We start from the raw sequence: 22,290 nt of genomic DNA on the forward strand, positions 1-22,290 counted from the left end.
ATAACCAAAATGTATGCTCAAAATTATGGAAGCTTGTTTCTGTCATAAAAAATAAAAAGGGTAATTCTGACTTTATATCTCGCAATTCTGACTTCATATATCTCAATTCTTTTAAATTGTTTTATTTTGTGGTGGAAACAAGCTTCATATAAAATTATTTGTAAGGGAATAAAATTAACAGAAAGGCATTTTCACTAGTGTTCTTTCTGAACCTATTGTTTGCGTTTTAATCTTTGTCTTAATATTTGATGATGAAGCCTTAAGCAAAAAGAAAAAAATACTAAGAAAATTATTTTTGCAGTGAGGAAAACAGCAAACTGCTCCAGTTATAAAAGTCCCCGCTGTTAAACAGACTGTCCATTTACAACAATAATCTGACCTAATTGAGGAAAGTTTGCAAACCCTTGGCTTGATTCTTAGTCCTTGACATTAAGTCCCCTGAAATCATCTGTATCCGGACCTCAAAAGAGCAGCTGACTTCAGTATGTGCAGCAAACTTCCGTTCTGTCAATTATGTCCAGAGAACAACGCTAATTAAAGCCTCTCTAATAGGGCATAGAAGGGACCAGATTGACTTTATGTGATGGGCAGACCAGGCGGTGAAGTATTTAAGTGTGCTTGACCTGTTTTGAAAGTAAGTCTGGATCCTGCACCAAGAGTCTAATTAAGGTTAGATTGGATGTGAACTCAGTAGGAATGAACTGAAGCAACAAGCCTCCTAAAAGAGATTAAGGAGGAACAAGAATACACTGACTTTCCATCATAGGTCTGACAAAAATAACAAATGGCAGGAGCAGTAGAGTACATGTGTGTGTGTGTTTCAAGAACCTTAAACATATCTCCTATACACAACTCATCCTGTACAGGAAACAACACAAGCAAAATCTCAAATCGGATAGCTTCTTGAGGTTATCAGACTCAATTTTCACCTGGTGGATGATAAAATTAGCAAAATAATCCAATATCAGAACACCCTAGCAAGTTCATAAGAAAAAAAAATTGATTATATGATTTCACCACATATTAAAATATTGGTTTGGAATATAACATTTTAGCCGACTCAGACTGCATGTATAGAGCAATGTGTTTTAGCCAGAGTAATAAGAGACCCTCTCCTCTGCACATCAACAGGCTCTTTGTTTTGGTCAAAGGGCAGAGTTTAAGTGTGTGGGGTACACAGAAAACAGGGTGCATAACTGGTGCTGGTCTGACTTATGAGTTAACACCCCCTCCCACCCCCTTAATGAAACATTAATGACTTCTTGCCATGCATTCTTGCCAGGGGCTGAAAATGCAGGGAAGAAATCTAAAGAATCCATTGGGTTTAGTTTTACAGAGACACAAGTCATCTGAAAAGTCTATAAACCTACTGACCCTCTCACATGCTACAAAATGGATTACTGGGTCACAACCCAAACCTCAGACTATCGATTCAGCAACAGCATGAAGGAGTGATTTACCCCACATCATCACGCATACAACGTATAACTCATGTGCTACATGATACATCATGGCCATTTGAGTAGATCTGTGTCTGAAATTCTAACACCATTAATGTAATTAGATCACTTGCTACTTTTGCCAGGGTTCAGGTTCTTTGTTAGATTAATTAAGTGTGGCACATATGTTTAGTTTCACTGGCTTTGAAGCCATCTTAAACAACCTTTGAAGCAACATGGACACAGAAATCAATGTCATGTCAGTTCAGAAAGCAACCCCTGACCTGCAGCATTTAGAAAACAAACTACCTGTGATTTAATCTGTCATAATGTTGGGTTTGACAGTGTTCTACTATACTAAGGGTCAATGTGACACTCTTTTTATTCAAAAATACATTAAAAAAAAACACTTCATACATACATTGATTTGCAGATACATTGTCCATGATGTCCATGTTTTTAAATAATTAATTTAATTAATTATAATTAATAATAAAAACTAATTTTTTCCCCATTGTCCAATCGAATGAATGGAAAGGCGGGCCTTCCGTTGTGGTGATGGTTACCTTGATTAAACTGGTTAGCAACATAAAAAAACTTGAAAAATGTGTTCTGTCTTTGTTTTCAGGGCCTGAAATACTGATTATATTGATTTATTTTTAAGTATGGCTCAGTCATTTTGCTCTCATCAAACAAATCATACGTCATTTTAAAGGTTTAAATGTATGATGATTATATGAAAAATAACAATAACTCTTCTTGAAAATTTGCTCATTGCTCATATTGCCAGCACAGGTCGCATATAATAGACATATTATATAATATAATAGATGGTCAAGGGCAACAAGACTCTTTAAATATCAGATAATTTCATCTTTTTGACAAAGCAAGGTTAGTTCAAGATGTAAATGTCAAGTAGTGTGATTTTATGAATTAATAATACATGATATTTGCACAAAAAAACTATTTATCTTTCAAAAAGCTATTTTATTATATTAAATCTATTTAAATACATTTACTGTATTTTGTCTAGTATAATTGAATTGTGTACATACACATCATTTTTTAGACTTTTATATTTTAAATTAAACATTTTTCAACATTTTTATTACATTTAAATAGATTTTTCTTCAAATAAGTTTTTCAACAAAAAAAAAAGGAAATCAACATGATTTGAAAGAGAACATTTTTGACACACTCATATTTTTTATCGTGGACAATCTTATATGTCACTAAGCAACAAACATCTGTGTTCATGAAGCATAAAATGGCAGTTGGGGATAAACTGACCCCTCTCTCTCTCAGTCAGATTTGTGCTCTGCCGAGTTAATCTGCACTTCCCTTCGCTCCCAGCATGTGTATAGTCTTACCTTTTATGCCCCACTGTAAATGGGATTAGTGTTTCAGTTGTCTGTGGGATACATAAAGGCCTAAAGCGCTGTTAGGGGTCCTTGTCTATGACGAACAGGTGGAGAGAGGAAACAGAGATAGGGAGAGAAAACGATCTTCAAGCTGACTCTACGTTTTCAATTGTGGGAGGTGTGCGTATGTATGTGTGTCAGTGTGCAGACTTAAGATGAATAGGGGAGATAAGCCTCTGAGATTAAAATGTATGGTAGAAAGGGGTTTCTGCTGTCATTGTGTATGTGTTGGGGGCAGCCCTGTGAATTAGGTCAGGGGCCCAGGCCGTCTGCTGTCAAGAGCTGCGGAGCCGGTTCTGTCAAGGTGTCAGAAAAGTGGTTTCTGCACTAAAGCTGTAAAGTGAACGTCTCAGCGCAAACACACACAGTAACAAGGTAGTGATGGACAGGACAGACAAGACTGTTAGCTGAAGAAACTCAGCTGTGTAGCATTAACCTGTCAACATTCCAGTTAATGCACTGAACTAATTGCACTTTGAGTCATTGGTAGGACAGGAATTCTGGATGTGCAATAACTATTTGATTGATATGAATCAAAGTTCTGTCACTTATTTTAAATCTTCAGTCAAACATGGTATAGGGTGGAGGGTAAGTGCCTGTGAGTGAGCCACTTCACTTCAGGGAGCCTCAAGAGTGCAGTAAATCTCTCTCTCTCTCTCTCTCTCTCTCTCTCTCTCTCTCTCTCTCTCTCTCTCTCTCTCTCTCTCTCTCTCTCTCTCTCTCTCTCTCTCTCTCTCTCTCTCTCTCTCTCTCTCTCTCTCTCTCTCTCTCTCGCTCTCTCTCACTCCTTCCCAGACATTCAGTGGCAAAGAACTGGGGTGCTTTTTGCCCTGAAAATTTGGTGCTTTAAGACGTGTTGTGTCAGGTTTTATGTCAGTGACATGATGAGTTATTGGTCACGCATGTCTTGTCATTGACATCACTACTGGTCCATTGTCATGTTGGGGGGAGGGGGCTAATCAGACAAAATGTTTTTATTTTTATTTTTAAAAAGGCTTTTTAAAATATTTTATTTATAACAACATGGAACAATATAAAACACCTATAAGGAACTTTTAAAGCAAAATCAATATTTAATTTCACCCTTTATATTTACAGGCTACTTAGATATTCTTGATATTTTTCTTGAAATCAATGTAATTATCTAGGTGTTTCTGTTCAAAACTAAAGTGTACTGTAATGGACTTTAATAAATATTAAAATAATGTCGATGAGATTTATATTGATGACCATTCTCTATTTATATACTAGTACAAATAAAGCATATTTTAGAGTCCCTATAACATAATTAGAAATAAAGAAAGAAAGACGTGAAAGGGTTAAGTTTCTGATTTCTCCACTATATCACCACTCAATGTGAGCTTTTGCGCATTCATTCGCCCGATGATGTTTGATTTACTTTGGACCCCTAGGAAAGTGAGAGAGGAGACGCAAGAATGTGAGTGTGTGGAGGGATTGGTGGGGGCCGCGCGTCTGAGCCAATCAGCGCAGAGTATCGCTCTTGTCACTTCAACGCACGGAACACACGGGCTCTTTAACTGACTGCAGACTGCATGTTTACTCATCGCAGCTGGGATTCAAACTCGCTTTCTGCGTCTCCGCTATGCTGACCCATTGGTTTGCGCTATTTGGATATTGAACAGCTCCACGTCCTCTACAAAGACCGCTGGTTTAATCTGTCATCTGGACTCAAGCAAATGACACCGGTTGTGAATATTTTCTAACAGCAAAGGAATAAATCAGCACATTTCGTCCCCGTAAGTATTCTTGTGCATTATGTTTACCCTTAAAATAGGTGATTTGTGTTAAATGTTACGGGATCGTGCATGTCGATTATGTGTAAAAAAACACGGAAAAATCTTAAATAGTTTTTTCCCCCCAGCTGCGTATGCAAGAATTAAAGGGAATAAATGAGGATGGGGTAGGCTATAGCCTATGAACTTTCTGTGCGCGTGTGGTCGCTGACAAATTAAAAGATAATGATAGGCTACATATTTATGTTAGGTTCTTTAAAACATTTAATAATTTCACATTTCACATTTAATTGAAGAAAAGGTAATGCAATCGTAAACCATGAAGTAAAAACTACTTAAATACGTAGACAAAATGTTTGATCTTATAAAAATAACAATTTGACATTGACACACAATTATGGGGGTCTGAATCGTTCCGCCCTGTTTTTTTTTACACGAATAGTAGGCTACAAATCATTTTAGGCTTTCTGCATGTTGGTTTTACACCGACTGTTTTTAAAATGTTGTCTGGCAAACCAAAGCTTCACCGTTTTTAGAAAAATAAATAACAATAGGACAAAAAACCGAGAATCAACAAACAAACAAACAAAAACAGACTTTTTAACTCTCTGGAAAGTTTAAACCGCCTAGACATTTTCATTCGGCATTCAGATATGTTTGCATGCATGACATAATGTAAGCCTATTTATTTAATTGTATAACGTTAGCCTGTGTTGGGGGCAGCCTGTCGCTCGCCTGACTGAATGAACACAAATGATTCTGGATGTAATAGCAATTATGTGAAAAATAACTCTGTACATATGGACATATGTAACACCACTCAAACTGTGGTAGGCTACGTTACCTACCAACTTGTGCGCACGCCGGGTTACAGCATATGGATGTCTAGTGTGAAGCCCTGCGGGTCTCCAGATGCGTGTGTACACACACACTCAGCTGTTCCTTGTCACTCAGGTCACTACCGGCATTAAACGTTCTCTCTTTCCTGTCAATCAGGGTGCCGTTTGTCTCCTGACCTAGCTCACGAATCCATGACCCAAAGACTCGCCTTTTCCATAATAAAAAGAAAAGAATGCTGTTAGTTGTTAAATACTAGCCGTTGGGCTCGGGGACCTTTCCATATAAGGCAAAAGAGTTTACCTTCGCGGTTCACTGTTGAAAGATTTGAGTTTGAGCGCGAATTAGCCTGAATGACGCACCTAGGCCTAACTTACTCTTATACCTCAACTAAAATCTTTTTTTTTTTTAATAAAATATACCCTGAAACCGCATAATATCCGCCTGTATCTTCATTTTGAACGTGAGTTTGCTGTAGGCCTACATTAGGTGTTGGTGTCCCCTAGCGGTTGCTCTGCTAGTGGAAATTTGGCCTGATGTCGTCGTGTCCGTTTCTTGAAGACCGTTGCTCAGCAACAGATACGAAGAAAACGTCAGACTCACGGTTAACTTATACTGGCTAAAAAAAATTAAAAACTATTTTCTAAACTTAATGCACTCCAGATGTATTGTTTCTTGTACTCGCAGGAAATTTTAAACCGACAATAAAAACTGTCATCATCTAGGCTACTTAGCCTCAGGCTGCATGGCTTGTGATGGGCAGAATGACAGCATTGCATCAACAATAATTAATGATGAAAGTAGTAGCCTACATTTTGTTACACGTAAAAAAGAAGCCTGTTATAACAGCTTAAAACTCACATAAAATGTCAATGTTTTTTTTTTTTTTTTTTTTTTTGGTGGTGGTGGGGGGGGGGGGGGGGGGCTTGTAATGCCTGGTATTTTAAAATAGACTCTATGTGGGAGTAAATGACAAACCAGTTAACTAGACCCCTGGGGCTTCTCAGGTGACTTGAGTGGAAGTGGCAGATTTCCAAATGTGGCACCGAACAGAGATCTGAGATTGTTATGTAAAGACTTGGTTAATAGATGACCCATTACGACCACATGTGAAGCTCGGTTTCAGCTGACGGTACTAGAGAGTGATGTAGTGTGTCCTCATGGGTTGGTCTAAATATCTCTTAGATGTGTTTGAAGTTGTTGTTTAGTTTTTCAAAACTTGAATGCAAGAAATCGTGGTTGTATTGAGAAAAAGCCATAAACAATTTAGACAGTGAGAATTTCTATGTGGTTAAAGACAGGAAACTCTTGAAAAGTTTTCTAATCTATAGTTCTGTATTGCCTAGAACAAAATCGCATGCTTTGGAAATAAACAAAACCAAAGGAGCATCATTTAAACTTTTAAAGTTCGGGGTTAGTTAAGCTAGAACTGTGTTTGGTGCTTACATGATAAATAAATGTGTCTAGTATGTGAAATAGAGGGATATTTGTGTGAGAACAAGTCTGCGTGTGTGCGTGTAGCTACTAGAACGACAGAAAGAGCGATTTTAACCCCAGCTCCCAGCCCACAGGGTATGCTCTAAGGAGTGCTTGTATATGTATCTGTGTTGATTTACTAGCGGTGAGCAGAGGAGGTTCACAGCGCCCTGTTTATGCTGGGAGGCCCTGACGTGACCTCACCTATGCAAATCACCCAACACCTCAAACACATTTGGCAGCTTTCTATCTCTTCTCTTGCCCGGCCTGTGAATGCTGCCAAGCATGGAGAGGGGGACAGAGACAAGCTGCTCTTTAGATGAGCTGAAAGAGTCAAACAGTCAGATTCTGATACAGGCCAGCTGGTATTTAAACCCAACTTTAGACAACAGATATGTCCTCAGATAGCAATGAGAACGGCATCCCATTGAAGCCAAATAGTCTAAAGCAATGCAAGTCAATGCTAGTAGCTGCCATTTGTAGTCTTTAGTTTCAGTTTAATCATACCGGCAGTGAAATGATTAGCAAATGACGCAAGCCGGATTCAAACTTGAATCATCCACATATGCATCATAGCTCAAAAAGTAGGACGACATGGCGCTCATTGCCAAGTCAGGCATTTTCCCCCTATTTATTACACTACTGATCAAAAGTTGGGGTCAGTAAAGTTTTTAATACTTTTATTCAGCAATAAGACACAATGTGAACGTCTGTTCTATTTCAAATGCTGTTCTTTGGAACTTTTCGTCCATCAAAGAATCCTGAAAAAAATGCATTGTGGTTTCCAAAAAAAACATTAAGCAGCATTTCTGAAGGATCATGTGACACTTAAAACTGAAGTAATGTCTTCTTACGTTTTAAAATATATTAAAATGTATTTTAAATTGTAATAATTTTTCACAATATTAGCTTTGACACATAACGGCCGACAGCGACATTCAATGTGTTTTTAAAAATAGAAACTATTATTTTATTTTATATTTTAGAATGAACATACATTGTTCGACAGGTAATGAACACAATCTAACATTTATAATACATTTAAAAAGTAGCAAATAATTTATCATAATGTACATAATAACATTACAAGTAATGTGAGAAAGATATCAGCTATGCTGTTGTTCATAAATACCAGTAATGATGTTGTACAATGAGGACGTTGTCACATTGCCCAACATAGAGCCATCAGTGTCCCATTGTGTAGTGTAGTGAGCCAGTGTCCCTTACTGTTCTTACCAGTGCCTGAATTAGTGTACACGATATACTGATTCACAAGCTCAGGAGCTAGGTAACTGAGTGAGACGCACCCGAAGTCACCATTTTGCGCTTCCATGTTTCTACAGTAGCCCTAAACGGACAGACTGCTCTACAGAGTGCTATAGCTACTCTCTGCTGTCTCAGACAACGACATCTTTGTCCTGTGTTGGCCACAGTAGCTTCTCATATATGCATCGAAAGGGCGGGGTGAGCAGTGGGCAGTTGCAATTCCCAACCTCACCACTAGATGTCGCAAAACTTTACACAGGGTCCCATTAAGGAAAGACTTCTTTAAAAAATGTACAGACCCCAAACTATAGCAAACGGCTACGGAACAAGTGACTGACAGCTTGTAGGTCAACATGCTTGTCTGGCTTACTGTGGGAGATGCTTGAGTTGTTTCTAATTATTTGATGCCTGAAAATGAAACACAAATGTCTGGCCTTGGCTCACTCATGAAACCAAATCACATTCAGGGGTTCTTGATGCATCATATCCACGTGTTGTGGAACAGCGGGTTGATATTAAAACATGTCATATCGCCACAATCCAACTTGAAAGAATACACAAGGGAGGAGACAAAAATTGTGTAACAAGTATGAGGTAACAACAAGTCAATACTTTGCAAAGTCACAGGATCAGGGAAATTGATTTGATTATTTTTTTATGTTTAGTTTTTTGTAAATGCAAGTGAGAGCAAGTTAATTTGGCACCACGGTAATTACCCACAACAGGCAGTATCAGAGCAGGAGATTAAAGGCAGGTAATGATTTGGCTCAGTCAGACAGACGGCTGCCGGCAGCTGCTTTATAATCAGAGTATGAGGATGAGACAAGGTAAACATGTACGGCAGACGTTCAGCAGCCGGCCGCTTCATGACAGCATGGAGATAAGGGCATCTCAACTGCTGTAGAGATGATCATACAGTCATCCTGACAGCTGAAAGGCGGCAAACTGCCTGAATTAGTTGTTTGGATTGAGAAGAAGCACAGATCAATGCTTCCGCCGGCATGATAACCGGTTGCCATTGTGATTAAATATACATTTACATTACAACTGTAACTATAAGAGCAGGTGTGATATTTCAAATACAGATTACTTGGCATGTGTGCAAATGGATTTCCTGCTTAATTCCTCCTATATGATTACTCTAATGTGAATGTAGTCACATTTCAAGGCCTTAAAAAGCCAATGCTGATCAACTCGCTAAGATAATTCAATCAGGATATTCATTTTTAAGAACATGCAAACTTTTCTACCTTTCCTTTTCTCTCATAGACTTTTGATGTCTCTTGATCTTACTGTAAAAAAATGGATAGCAAAATATGTAGTAACAGATTTTTCCATATCGTGATTAACAATTGAAACTGTACCAAATCATGAAATTTCATTGGCCAAAAGATGTGAAACCTCTATGAACAACTTACTTGTAGGCGTCGCTGCATATTATGTATTTTAAGGCAAGGCAATAGCACATTTCATATACAATGGCAATTCAAAGTGCTTTACATAGAAGTTAATTAAAATAGTGATAACATATTCATAATAAAAAAGAATACCATGTGTACGAATTAAAATAAAAACAAGGACAATTTAAAGTTGTAAATTGAAATTTGGAAAAATGGTAAAAAATAGATCCTTGCCTGATTCTAAATTTGGGTACCCCTATCTTAGATGGAAGAGGTGGAGCAGGTTTGCAATGTCACCTGGACCCTACAAGTCGGTTCAAGACGGGCTCCTGAAAGGTTACCATTGCCGCGCAGTGCTTCCCCTTTCTTGAGTCCGCTTCTTTGCACTGTCTGCTACCACAAGCAGAATGAAGTGAAGCACACTGCTATTCTTTTCCAATCTCTTCCAGTCAAACAGCCCTAACCAAAAATAATCATCAACAGATGCATAAGAAATAGAAATATACATTTGTAAAGAGAAATCTTAAAAAAAAAAAATTATATATAGATAAAATAACAATAACCAAAGATAAGAACAAAGGTAAACTAAAAACAGTCACAAAAAGAATAAAAAGATGATGCAGAACTTTAAATGCATTGCATTTTTCATGTAACATCATATCCAAAAAAGATACATTTCGCCGTGGAGATACTGTAATGGCTTTTTCCGCATAGCGTGGGATGGAAGACATGCTTATAAATTTTCTGTGGTTTACTAATGAATGCTCGGGGCTTTCCAGCATACTGCAACCAAACAGAGATTTTATTGTGTGCTTGTTTGACTTGTAAAGGTACAGGGGTTTAATAGCTAGCATAAGTAACAAGTTGTAAAGAATCATCCTGTGTGCTATGAATGAACCCCGGAAACCGAACTGTTTGTTTTTCTACGAAAAGAAAAACGTCGGGACAAGATTCATTATCTAAACACATTCAGCTATGAAATACAACATGCAAAGGCTTGTTGTGGAGTCTCATCATTTCTGCTTCTCTGGTTTTCATACCATGAAGCTGTTGAAATTCACACTGTAACCTGTGTGTGTGCATGCATGCAGATTACTTCGCTGAGAAACCCAGAATCCCCCAACGTGCCACTGACATCTGTTAGGAGACAGAGAGCTTTACCTTTCAATAACACTTGTTGCTCCAGAGAGACTTGATGAAGATCATTATACATTGCATTCCCATGACCCATTTATTCCATACCTAATGAGCTGAAATCTCTCTATCTGCAGATTCGTTTAAACAGATCTCACAACGCATCATAAATAAGATGACAATAAACCAAGCAAACTAGAACAAATTATGATATCAGTGTCTTTGCAGCATTAAAGATGTGGGGTATCATGTTACAATAACCACATGCCAACCACAAGATTAGGCTATGGAGGAAGTAAAGCTTCAGCCCAGGTTTAAGGAATAGAATAGCATTATTTTGTCAATGGGGCCCCTGACACAGACTGGCATTATGTGAGGATTACTATATCATCCCATGGTGTAGAATTACATATCACCGCCACCCCAAAGCAGCACTATTCTAACATGTCTAAATAGCCTTGCAGTGACAGTAAAGTAGTCTTGTTTGTCAAAAATTAGGGTCTGTGATTAGCACTAGGCTTGTCATGTTACCAGTTTATGGGTGAATATCTGACTAGATTGTATAACAGTGTATGTGTGTTTTAAGCCCAAACAATCAACCTGCCCTGGGGGTCTAGTGTCATTACTGTTGCATTCTCCCCCCTTTGGTTTTCTGGCTTGCATTTCCCTGCTGAGAGAAGAGTAATTACCTTCTAAATGGGGATGATGCAAGATAACATTCACAGTTGCACAATTTATCATCAGAATGACTGAGATCTGTGTTTGGCACTCTCGAAGCGGTGTGTAGGTGGCCTCTGCTACATCCTCATATCGCTTACGAACACTTGACCAAATGTGCCAAAAATAGGCTTGCTAAATTCAGCAGTTGAACATAATGGATAGATTCCATTTGATATATTGATTTCATTTAGGATTTTAGGAACACAAACGCCATTTGAGATTTAAAGTCATGATAGAACAGAAGTACTGACAGATCTTTTCTTCCATAGACTCTTAAAATAAATGTTCTTTATTGGAATCCATGGTTTCATGAAGAACCTTCAACACCTTTCCATTCCATTTCCAAGAAAAATATATTATTTTAAGAACTGTACGTTGAAAGTATTGGGGGATCCAAAAATGGTTCTTCTATGGCATCACTGCAATATTAGATGGAGGCGGATCTAAATGTGAGCTTGCAGAAAATTATATGGAAAAAGGGAGGTTTTAAAGTGACAAAATGACTGGAGAAGTCCAGCATATGTGAGTAGAGAAAAGTCTGTCATCCTAAAAGAAAATTAAAATAAAATAAAAAACAAGAAAAAAAAACAAGGATGAATCACTCCTAATACAATCATTAACATGCATTTAAGAAAAGATTTTCATTTCATGCCAAATTTAAGCCTTTTTGTAAACAATGGCCACAATGCAATGAAATGCCACACAGTCAAAGTAGGCTATATGGTGAAAAATATGCATTTCTTTAAAAATGATACTTAGCGCTTGACTGAATTCAACGTCCCATTTAAAGCAAGTCAGTTCACTCGGTGGCCATCTTGGAAAAACCACTACTTTCAGTTATGCAAGTATAGCACTTACCTGTTTGAGTAAAGACCAAAATCTTTAAAACTGTATGTAAATGTTACATTTAATAAAACAATTTCAAATCAGATATTAAAATCTGATGGTAATCATATCATAAATTGCACTACTTTAGCACACAACTATAGTATTTTTCAGGTTTGTCCAACTAACACACATTCAAAAGTAAAAAAAAAAAAAAAAAAAAAAAAACCTTTTAATTGTGAGGTCAGACATTTCTAAATATGGTTGCTATTATAACTGTAAAACAAGACTACAACTGATTTGTGAAAGCTTTTCCAAACCCTATGTTGCATTTTAGATGACTAGCCAAAAGATTGAGTGACTGAAGTGATCATTAAAACTCATTAACAAAAAATTGTTTACTTAGAGGTAGAGCCTGCAAATCTCCAAACGTTAGCGTGGCTGTTTTTGTTACAGCCACATGAGTAAACTGACATAAGATGATGAGGTTCATCAACTCCATTAAGTCAATGATCTCTTCATCAGCACCTGGTTAAACTGCATGCCAGGATCCTGAGCCAGGAAAAACAGACTAATGAACTAGCAAAACATATCAGGCTCATTGCTTCAACATGTTGTAGTATATCCTCGCTAATAAAAACAAATTGCACGGACTTGTACCTCTCCTTGTGATTCCTGTCTGTTGTGCTTCCTCTGTGTGTCGACCTGGGAGTAAAATCTCTTTAATAATCACAGTCAGCAGCATTAGGAGCAGATGTTCTGTGTTCGTTTGGTATGAGGCAAATGATTGTAATTAGGAGATGCAGAGGTAAAGGGCCGTTGCGCTCTGTGGAAGCCCAGTCGAGTTTGAGGAGGGTTGTTGTTGGGCTGGGTGGTCTTTAGCTCTTTACATGAGGCCCTCAAGACGTTTTTCAGACCACCTCTAATTATACATGATTTTGTGGTTACAGGACTTTAAAATGTCTTCTCATTACTACTAATGAATGCACATATGTACAGCATATTATACATTTACACATTATAAATTGCTGGTTGTCAGACACAAGCCCTGTTGGACATTAAATGTATGCCTTTGTCTATGCTGTAGATTTTGATTCTGACTTATGTTTCTTTCACTTTCATTTCTCGATCACATTCCCCTCAATCTCCCTGTGTGAACCTCAACAATCCAGACAGATGTCACAAGAAAGAAAATCTTTATATTCTTAAAAATAAGCATAACCTTCTTCATGCAATCAAATATAATTACTTATATAACTTCAAAGCAAACTGTTTTTCAGGGTTAAATGAGACATGGGTATCAAAATTGATGCTTTTTTGACATGGTTGAACTTCTAAAAGGTAAGCCCACCTGTGCCTGGAGAGGTTAGCGTGACCTCTCCTTTTTTTAAAGTGGAATGTATCAGTTAACAATATCAAATTAAGCAGGCAGGAAAGGGCACAGAGGCGAGTAATAAAACAGGGCCCATTGTGAACTAAATGCATGCACACACGCAGCTGGATCACTGCAGATGAGAAGTCAGGCACGCTCTGCATATATCATCATTACTATAATCTTCTCCACATTATATGTATACTTTTATAATGCAGTCACACCTAAGTGCAATTACAGTATTTGAAAGTCTTAATTACAGTATTTTACAGTCAACAGGGGTTCAGGTCAGGTTTCCAAACTGAAGAGAGATATTCATTCATCCATCTATCTTTTTAGCCCACAGGACTTGCTCTTTTCAGCCTAGTGTGATACATATAATTTGTGTGGCAATCGTCTTGAATAATGTTGTTTTTACTGTACTATGGCATGAGAACTATCAATAATGGCTTATGTAACAATACGCTTTAAATCCCCATGGGATTAGGATAGGAAGACGATGGTTTTTTTTTTGTTGTTGTTTTTTTTAAAATTCTGGCACATTTATGTACTTGAGTTTTCGAAATGTGGCTGATGGCTGAGGTTTTAAGCTTGTGTGAAAACCTTTTAAAAAAGCTCTATCACACAACGTGTCTCTACACATTACAGCGTGTCTGTAATGCCAGCTAATCTGACCTTCTTTTCACTTGCAAACTTTTTAGCAAATACACGACTACCGTCTTTTTATTAGGCTTTACAACCCTGCAAAGGTGTCTGGCAAACATTCATTGCCGGGCTGTAAAGTTGTGGCACACATAGGTTTGCCGTTTTTCTTTTATGACCCGATATCTCACACCAGCTTGTGTCTTTTTACTCTTCTGTAACTCAGAATATTAACAGAGCAGTGAGAAAAGCACTTGCTAAAGCATTGCTGATGGATATGGCGCTCTGATTGGCAGCAATAGGTGAGACTTTAATCACTTGAATCTGACCTCAATATTTGTAAAGCAGTTTCGTTGTGAATAAAGTCAATTCAAATTCGGACTTCACTGAGTTCAGTGTGCTAAATGTGAATGGGCTGATAATGGGTGTGAATTAGGAATTTGTGATTGGAGGGAAGTAAATGCTTGCTGATCTGCACTGTATGGAAAATGGTGAGGATAGCCATTGAAGGTATAAATGAACTTGTGCATTTGAAATGGAGATGCTTAGGATTAAGTTTTATAACCATGTTTTACTTTTTATCTTGGATAATTTTTGCTGATTTTTTTTGTAAATTCTTATATTATTTTAACTTGCCATACTGGCAGGTAAGGTTGTTTTAGACCACCTAAATGACACATAGTTGTCAAGGAAATACATTTATACATATATAATTTCAACATGTACAGAGATGGAGCACAGAAAGCACAGAGTTGCCACAGTTAAACTCATGATATACCATTTGAAGGCATACTATCATTTAATTTATTACATGCTTTTAAATACAAATCTTGGATAACTTTGAGAAAAAAAAACATTTTACAAGCTAAATAATTACACCTTTGTTGAAACAACAAAAAGTATAAAAATGTGTTGTGAACCTTTATTTGTTCCTTAAATTTTCTCCTTTATTTTCTGTCAGCAATTTAGCGCACAAACGAAGGGCAGCTTTTTTAATGAATATCAATAATGGTATGTGACATTGGCCCTAAATGAAATGTTTTTAAATCAGATGTTATTTGTTGTTCATCCAACTGCTAAATTAACCATTTGGCAGAAGTTTATGCTTGATCTTAAAGTCATCATTTTACACGGCTGACTTCATTGCTGTTCATCATGCAATTACATGACAAAAATGCTCAGACAGGGAAAATATGTCAGAGCGAGTTTGCGTCAATTCGCAGTTGTGCCCAGAAAGAGTATTCAATGCACCGTCACTTCCTCCTCCGTAATCCTCAGTTTACTCAAATCAAAATGACTGATCTCAAGTGGCCTGACTGCAGTTGTCAGGTGTAAACTGTCCTACATCAGAAAGACTCTGATGTGTTGTCCTGACAGTGTAAATTATACAGCATGAGATTCGGTCATTATCAAATCAATAGTGCAATCACCACTAAACAGAGACAGAGATTAAAAATGATTTAAAGAGAAAAGAGATTCTTATGAAATCCAAAAACCCTAGCCGGGCATTCATCGCTTTATTTTTACACAAACATGACCTTATTTGCTTACAAATGTTAGTTTTGCAGTAATTGGAGCAGCTGCATGCAAGCAATTGTGCCGTGTTCCATTAGTTTGATGCCTTGTCATTAACACGGGAAGGAAAGAGCAAATCCAAAGACTTGAAGAGATGAGCAGAGGGAGCAGGGTGTGCGCTGGGGTCAGGGGTCACTGAAAAAAGCGTCATTAGTTAGGTAGCACTGACATGTGAATACAGCAGGGCAGCATCCATTCTTAAACACTTGTCAATTGGTGTGGCAATGAGGTGAAATATGCGTTATCGCTTATAATGGCTTGCCAGGGGAAGGTTGGCCCATTTTACAATGGGAAGGAGGAGGATGTGAACCTTAGGTGTTTCGCAAGTAGCTTCCCTTTCCTTTAAGATAGCACAGAGGTAACCGTGCAGGATTTTGAGGTAATAGACTGCAACTTAAGCTTTTTAAGGAAGCAGGAAGGGTTGTGCTCTCCCACCCTTCACATACAATACAAACACATTGTAGAATCTGTTCCAGGAAATGATGGGAACTGTCTGCTAATTGCAATTTCTTTCTGTCTATATCTGGACAAACAGTTGCAATAATGTTCTTCAAATGGTTCAATATTTAGCTCTTACTAAGAATCGCCATGGCATTTTTTGCCATTTCGATGGTGTTCCTGATAAACATCTTAAGCAGGGAAAAGGGTTTCTAACAAAGGTTATCTTGATAGTTAAGTGGTTCTTCATAGTGTCTGCCAAAAACCAAGGAGGAATCCATCTTGGTTTGCTTGTTCTTTCATTGCTATCTTATCTTGCAGTCTAAAACGTCTTCTAAGATCTGGAAGATGCTCAAACTCAAGTTCGTCACTGTAAAGTTAACTGGGCTGATTTAGCAAGTGTTGAATTTAGCAATTTCCCACAGGCTTTTAATGTGCTATTTCAAGTAGCTATGTCCAAACAGAGATGCATGTGAAGAGGGTCCAGCTTTTGCGTTTTGTGTCTATAATGACAAAAACAGCACATTTATCACAAGATGCTTAGCCACATTGGCATCTTGGAGCTCATGCTGCAATCCTTAAAGTGATTAAATGTTAGAATTATTAGGGGAAAAAAAACAACCCTAAGACTTATTGATTATGCATGTTGACCATTATTCTTAAAGCTTCTTGAGAGAAGACGACTTCTCAGTGGTTTTTCCTTTGTGAGATTCTAGAACTGGAAAGGAATCAACACAATAAGGTCATTGTATTCAACTGAAGTGTGGAGGTGAGAGATGGCCATTGGGGCCATCGTCACTGTCAACACACTGAGCTCAGTCTGAAGGAATGAAGGGGAGGGGGATACTGAGCTTATGGAAATGCCTTAGAACTTGTGAGAAGTAACTCACAAGTAGGGTCGGGAACCAACTCGCATTACCATTGTTGTCGGATATGAGAACAAATGATTCTGAATCGGTTATTTTCAGTGAATCAAAAAAAAAAAAAAATACAGACCAAGCAGTGTAGTCTGACTCCCTAAAGAATGACCCTAATCAGTTTCTTTTAGTGAATCAAATACAAACAACTAAATGTAAACACATAGTTAAAGATACACATTATGGGGTTTGACAGAAGCGTTTAATATAGCACTCCTTTTATAAAACATTTACTTCTAAATAAGCACTAAAATAATCATTAAGGAGCCAGAATCGGTCACCATAAAATTACAATTGTTTGGTCATTTACTCACCCTCACATCATTCCAAATCTATATGACTTACCTTCTTCTGCAGAAAACAAAGAAATAAAAATGGAAGAATGTTTTGTCCACATTATTAAAGTCAGTGGGGTCTAATGTTGTTTTGGACCCATTGTCTTGTATTGTAAAGAGAAAATTAAACTTTAAAATATATTTTGTGTTCTACAGAAAAAAGCTAGTCATTCTGGTATGGAACAATGTGAGGGTAAACACCTCAATTTTGGACACTGCACAAATGCATAAATTATTGTAACATGCAAAGGCATATACTGAGACTAATGTTACATAATTCATTTTGCCATTCCAATATCTGAATCTATGAGGTTAACATATTTCCTGAGCACACTCTGTTCTTCCTTGACATGCCAATTGTAGCTAAAATAACAGGAACTATTGGCCATTGGTGGAAAACAACAAGCCCTTGATGCAACTTATGCAACATTCAATGCAGAATGTGCTCCTCCAGGATGTACTTGACTTTGAATGTTTAAGGACAAAAGAAATTGCTCTGTGCATTGAAAAGAGTTTGTTGTGGGATGTGGACAGCTCTCTTACAGCAGGAATGTGGTTGAAGGTTGTTTTGGGGGTGGGGGTGGATTTCAGTTTGAAGTATAGGGGGAGGGCTTAAATGTGAAGGGGGCTGTCCCGGGGTTGGCTCTGTCTACAAGGAGACATGCTACTTGGCACACACATCGATACATTCATTTCAATGTGTTCAGAAACACAGGAAACAACTGAATTCTCACTGACCATCCAAGCAAACCTTTAGGGGAATTTAGATGGAATTTAACCAATATTGTTATAGACATGCTCGCTAGACTCTTCCTTTGTAACATGCACTAATTGGAGGCCTTTCCTGAGTACTGCAGGATGCATTACGCACAGGTAAGATGCTTCGAAATGCAATCAAGTCTCAACTAGTCTCACACTGTAAATATGAAACTCTAGAGTTTGCATACATTCAAACAATCAGACTGATTGGATGATAAATATTTGATGACAGACAGAAAGTAGCAGTTAAATAACGTGTTATGATAATATTCAGTTTTGGAATCAGGGAAAAAAATGTCAAAAAATGGGATGTGATAGAGGGTGATTAGTGCACTTGAAATATATCGGGTCCCATTTACACAATGTTAAGAATAATTTTGGTGGACAGCTCTGAGATCCAATCATTCATAGGTAGGTTGTCGGAACTGTAGAATTCAGGTATATTTGGGATGATTTTTCTTTCCCTTTTGTATATTATCAACATGCGGTAATTAGGAACCTTTTTACTACTGCACAGTGCATGCTGTAAAAAAATATTGTTAGTTTAACAAGAAGAGACCTGATTGCCGTAAATTTGAGTTCATTGCAACAAAAAAGTATATTGGTTTAATAAATATATACTAAATATTATGTTATCTGAACCACACTGAGTTAATTTTGTACAAAATATAAACAGTTGTGAGAAATCTTTTTTTGTTGTTGAAATTTGCTGAACTTAACAGAAGTTTTAACAAAATATTCAAATATTTGCATGGTTCCCCAAAGATTTAAAAGCCGTCAAAAAAAAGATGATGATGATTTATCTTGTATGGGGGATGTGTGCTATTCGGTTAAGTAAGATTACATGCAGGTATAATTGAGCTAGAGCATTTTTTAGCTCAGTGAGAAGAATACATGAAACAAAGCTTGCTTGAATATTTGAAAGATCAAATACATGTTGCACATCATCTCGTGTCATTTTCTGCATTCACTCTACACAGAGGTCAACTGTAGTTCGATTAATGTGATTTCGCGCAGGGGAATGGATTGGTATTAACATGGTATTTAGTCAGACTAAATTATTGCTTTAGTCTAGTCCAACTGCATTTAAAACAAATGTAAATGTACATCTTTGGTGGTTATTGCCTTGGGCATATGATGAATTAGCCTGACAAGCCAGACCCACATCAAGAAGATTGGTCTGGAAACTCACCATTGACAGCTCAATCTGAAAGGCAGGATAAACGGTTGTCTTTCAAACTCCCTCTGCACGCGATAGGATAGCGCTACCACCAACCACAGCAACGAAGGTGAAGCGCAGCGAGTTGATGATTAAACTTTCGCCGTATCCGGTTGGCAAAACTCCGAACACATCTTCCCTTTTTAAGAATGACTTCAGTGCCGTTTTTTGTTCTTTTCTCAGAGAAATGCTTAACTTCAAGTCTTCCAGAGTTGCGGTCAAAGCTGATTCGAAAGACCGCCGTTCATCAGCTTCTGTTACTAGTAGCACGCAAGAGCAACTCTGCCGTCATTATGTTAAGCCCCGCCCACCGACTCTATACACGATGTGATTGGCCTGACCAGAGTTTGGTTTTTACAGTTCAGACGTGTATTGAGAGTTGCTAGATACTCGCGGCAGATTAGATTTGCTGCCGCTAGGGTGCGTCATTTCTAGGCTAATGATGAATACATTACACCTTAATGAAGTGCTGCAGATTTCATTCAGCTCTATCTTTGGTCTACACTGCCTAAAATCAATGCATAGTGAAATCGATGCTCGTAGCATGTCAAACTCACTTAGCTTACTTGACGTTTGAATTACAGAAAATGTTATATCTCAGATTTGACAACAGAGGTACTATGAAGGCCAGGCTTGTTGAATCTTAGCCTCAGGTGCAATGGTTGTAATCCAACCCTCAGTTAATCCACACACCAGCCTGTGTTTATTTCATAAGTGTTTTATATTTGACACGGTAACTCCAGGTAAGTGCCAAGCACTCACTCTCCAGTGTGAGGTGCCAGTCAGATCACAGGCATACATCTGGGGTGTGTTTACATTTCTCTACTGTTGTGAATTTTTTAAAAAGACCTCTCTTCAAATGTCCTTTCCTCCTACTACGTACGTTCCTTTGAAAACAGGGCAGGGTAGAACCGTTCTGTTTTTGTTTTTGCCACAAAGCCACACATTGTGTCAGTGCCAAAGAGTGACAAGGTGTAATGCGAGTGCTTGTGTATGTTGGCCCTGGAAGCCACAGCAGGCATTTCCTTCTCGGCAAGAATTTTTTCTTTTAAAGTAAAGCTGGCAGAGAAAGTACTAAGGGCTTGATACATTTGATCACACACAAATACAAATATATAATCATAAAATCCTAGTCTAATTGTTTTTCGTATTGCTTAGTTATATGGGGCTGTATGGCCATTCATTTCCATTCAAGTTTGGTAACTGTGGTGAGAGGTTACTGAGCACTGATGTGAGAAATTCATTTGCATTTGACTGAGGTAGATCTGGGGTATCTGGGATAGAAGGTGAGCTGGATTGGGATTGAGGCAATCCAAATGACATTTTTCATAAAGAGAACAGGGAAAAGCGTTATCTGTAAGATACCTCTATCAATGGATCTTTGTATTGCAAATCTATTATCTTTCCTCCGCAGCATACATACTCTGAATAACATGTAACTTACAACATGCACAATACAAGAAACCATCTTAACTTGTACTGGGCAATAAAGACATAAGATAAAACATTCAATCCATAATCTATCACATAATGGGCTAAGGACACAAAATGGACTTTCCTTGTGAATGGGGCAAACCGAGAGGTATATCATCAAACTCCAACCTCAACCCAAACAAGGGCATTCCCACACACTATATAAGACTCATTTGCAATTCAAAACATTTGAAGTAGGAGTGTTCTTTTCAACACCTCGGGACCAAAGGCATTTTATCTGACAGAAAGTGCTCTGAAGTGCTTAAGCATCAAGATAAAGAAGGCCTGGAGAAAGAGCCACGAGTGTTTAATCCTACTTCATGTACACATTGACATCTTATCTGCAAGCTTAAGGCTTGGCCTGAAAGGCAATACTCTGCTGACATTTCAAAGCACAACTTCCCCATCATTTTAAATATCTGGCAACTCTCAAGGCCCAGATAGATAAAGGAAACCTCACAACGAGCATCAGCACAGGAAGTCGCTCACCATCTCCATTAAGATGTTTTGAGAACAATCTTCCACAAAGGATAATGCATATTTCATAAAACAGGTGCAGCTGTCAACTATGGGTATAACCCAATTTAATCTTTAAAAACTAAAACCTCTTTTTATTATCTGAACAGTGCCCCCATCTGATGAGTCTTGAAACTACATCAGGGATCTGGCCCATTGCTCGGGCACCGGACATGAACTCAAGGGGAGCCAAAGTGGGACTTGGGTTTCAGAGGAGTTCAACCTCTGATGACGATTCTGGATGTGCTCTGGAGGAGTACACATGGGTTCCTCCTGGATTACGACCCGAGCAGGTAAACCTGGAGTCTCATATGTCCTTATTTGCATAGATATCTCATCAAAGTTGAGGTCAGGAAGCAGTAGTAAAAAGAAGTAAAAAGCATATATTTTGTTGATAAATCTAATTATCTGCAGACATCCAAAAAAATTGGATGGTCTTTCCCTTTTTGACTCCATAGAAAGGGTCTTTTTAAAAAGTTTTATTTAAAACCAGCCAGTCAAGTTATAGAAGCCTTCACACTTGGGTATGAGATTTTTAAGAGGATCTCTGAATGTGAGGTTTAGGCAGTGTATCCATCTGTGGTTCGCCTATGCTGAAACAAAGCAACACATGACCTTGCAGGTAGCTAACAGCTCTTAATGAATCTATTCTTTGACATGTGCAAAGTCTGGAAAGATTTCTAAGTGGAGACTGTACCCTCTCAGCATTGATATTGAGCACACGTGACCTATATCTGACAGCGCGTTGATAGGCTGGACAAAGCCAGATTAA

General features: G+C 37.9%; 1 protein-coding gene and 1 long non-coding RNA gene across 3 annotated transcripts in view; one reads left to right on the forward strand and one right to left on the reverse strand.

Annotated features, from left to right (window-relative positions):
• Nucleotides 1-5,889, reverse strand: part of LOC137049832 (uncharacterized) — a 20,132-nt gene extending 14,243 nt beyond the window's left edge. The window contains exon 1 of the long non-coding RNA XR_010899731.1: nt 5,463-5,889. This is a non-coding gene — a long non-coding RNA (uncharacterized lncRNA). The remainder of the gene's footprint in view (nt 1-5,462) is intronic.
• prickle1b (prickle homolog 1b) overlaps nt 4,373-22,290 on the forward strand; it is a 24,151-nt gene continuing 6,233 nt past the window's right edge. Inside the window, exons 1-2 of one of the 2 annotated variants that reach the window (XM_067428542.1) lie at nt 4,373-4,617; nt 21,629-21,811. In XM_067428542.1, coding sequence (XP_067284643.1) covers nt 21,641-21,811 — 171 coding nt within the window. In that variant the 5' untranslated portion in view covers nt 4,373-4,617; nt 21,629-21,640. Of the gene's footprint in view, nt 4,618-18,229; nt 18,425-21,628; nt 21,812-22,290 lie in introns of those variants that run through there. The other variant, XM_067428540.1, reaches the window with a different exon arrangement.

Source organism: Pseudorasbora parva, chromosome 20, assembly GCF_024679245.1.
Source record: "Pseudorasbora parva isolate DD20220531a chromosome 20, ASM2467924v1, whole genome shotgun sequence".
Taxonomy (NCBI): Eukaryota; Metazoa; Chordata; class Actinopteri; order Cypriniformes; family Gobionidae; genus Pseudorasbora; species Pseudorasbora parva.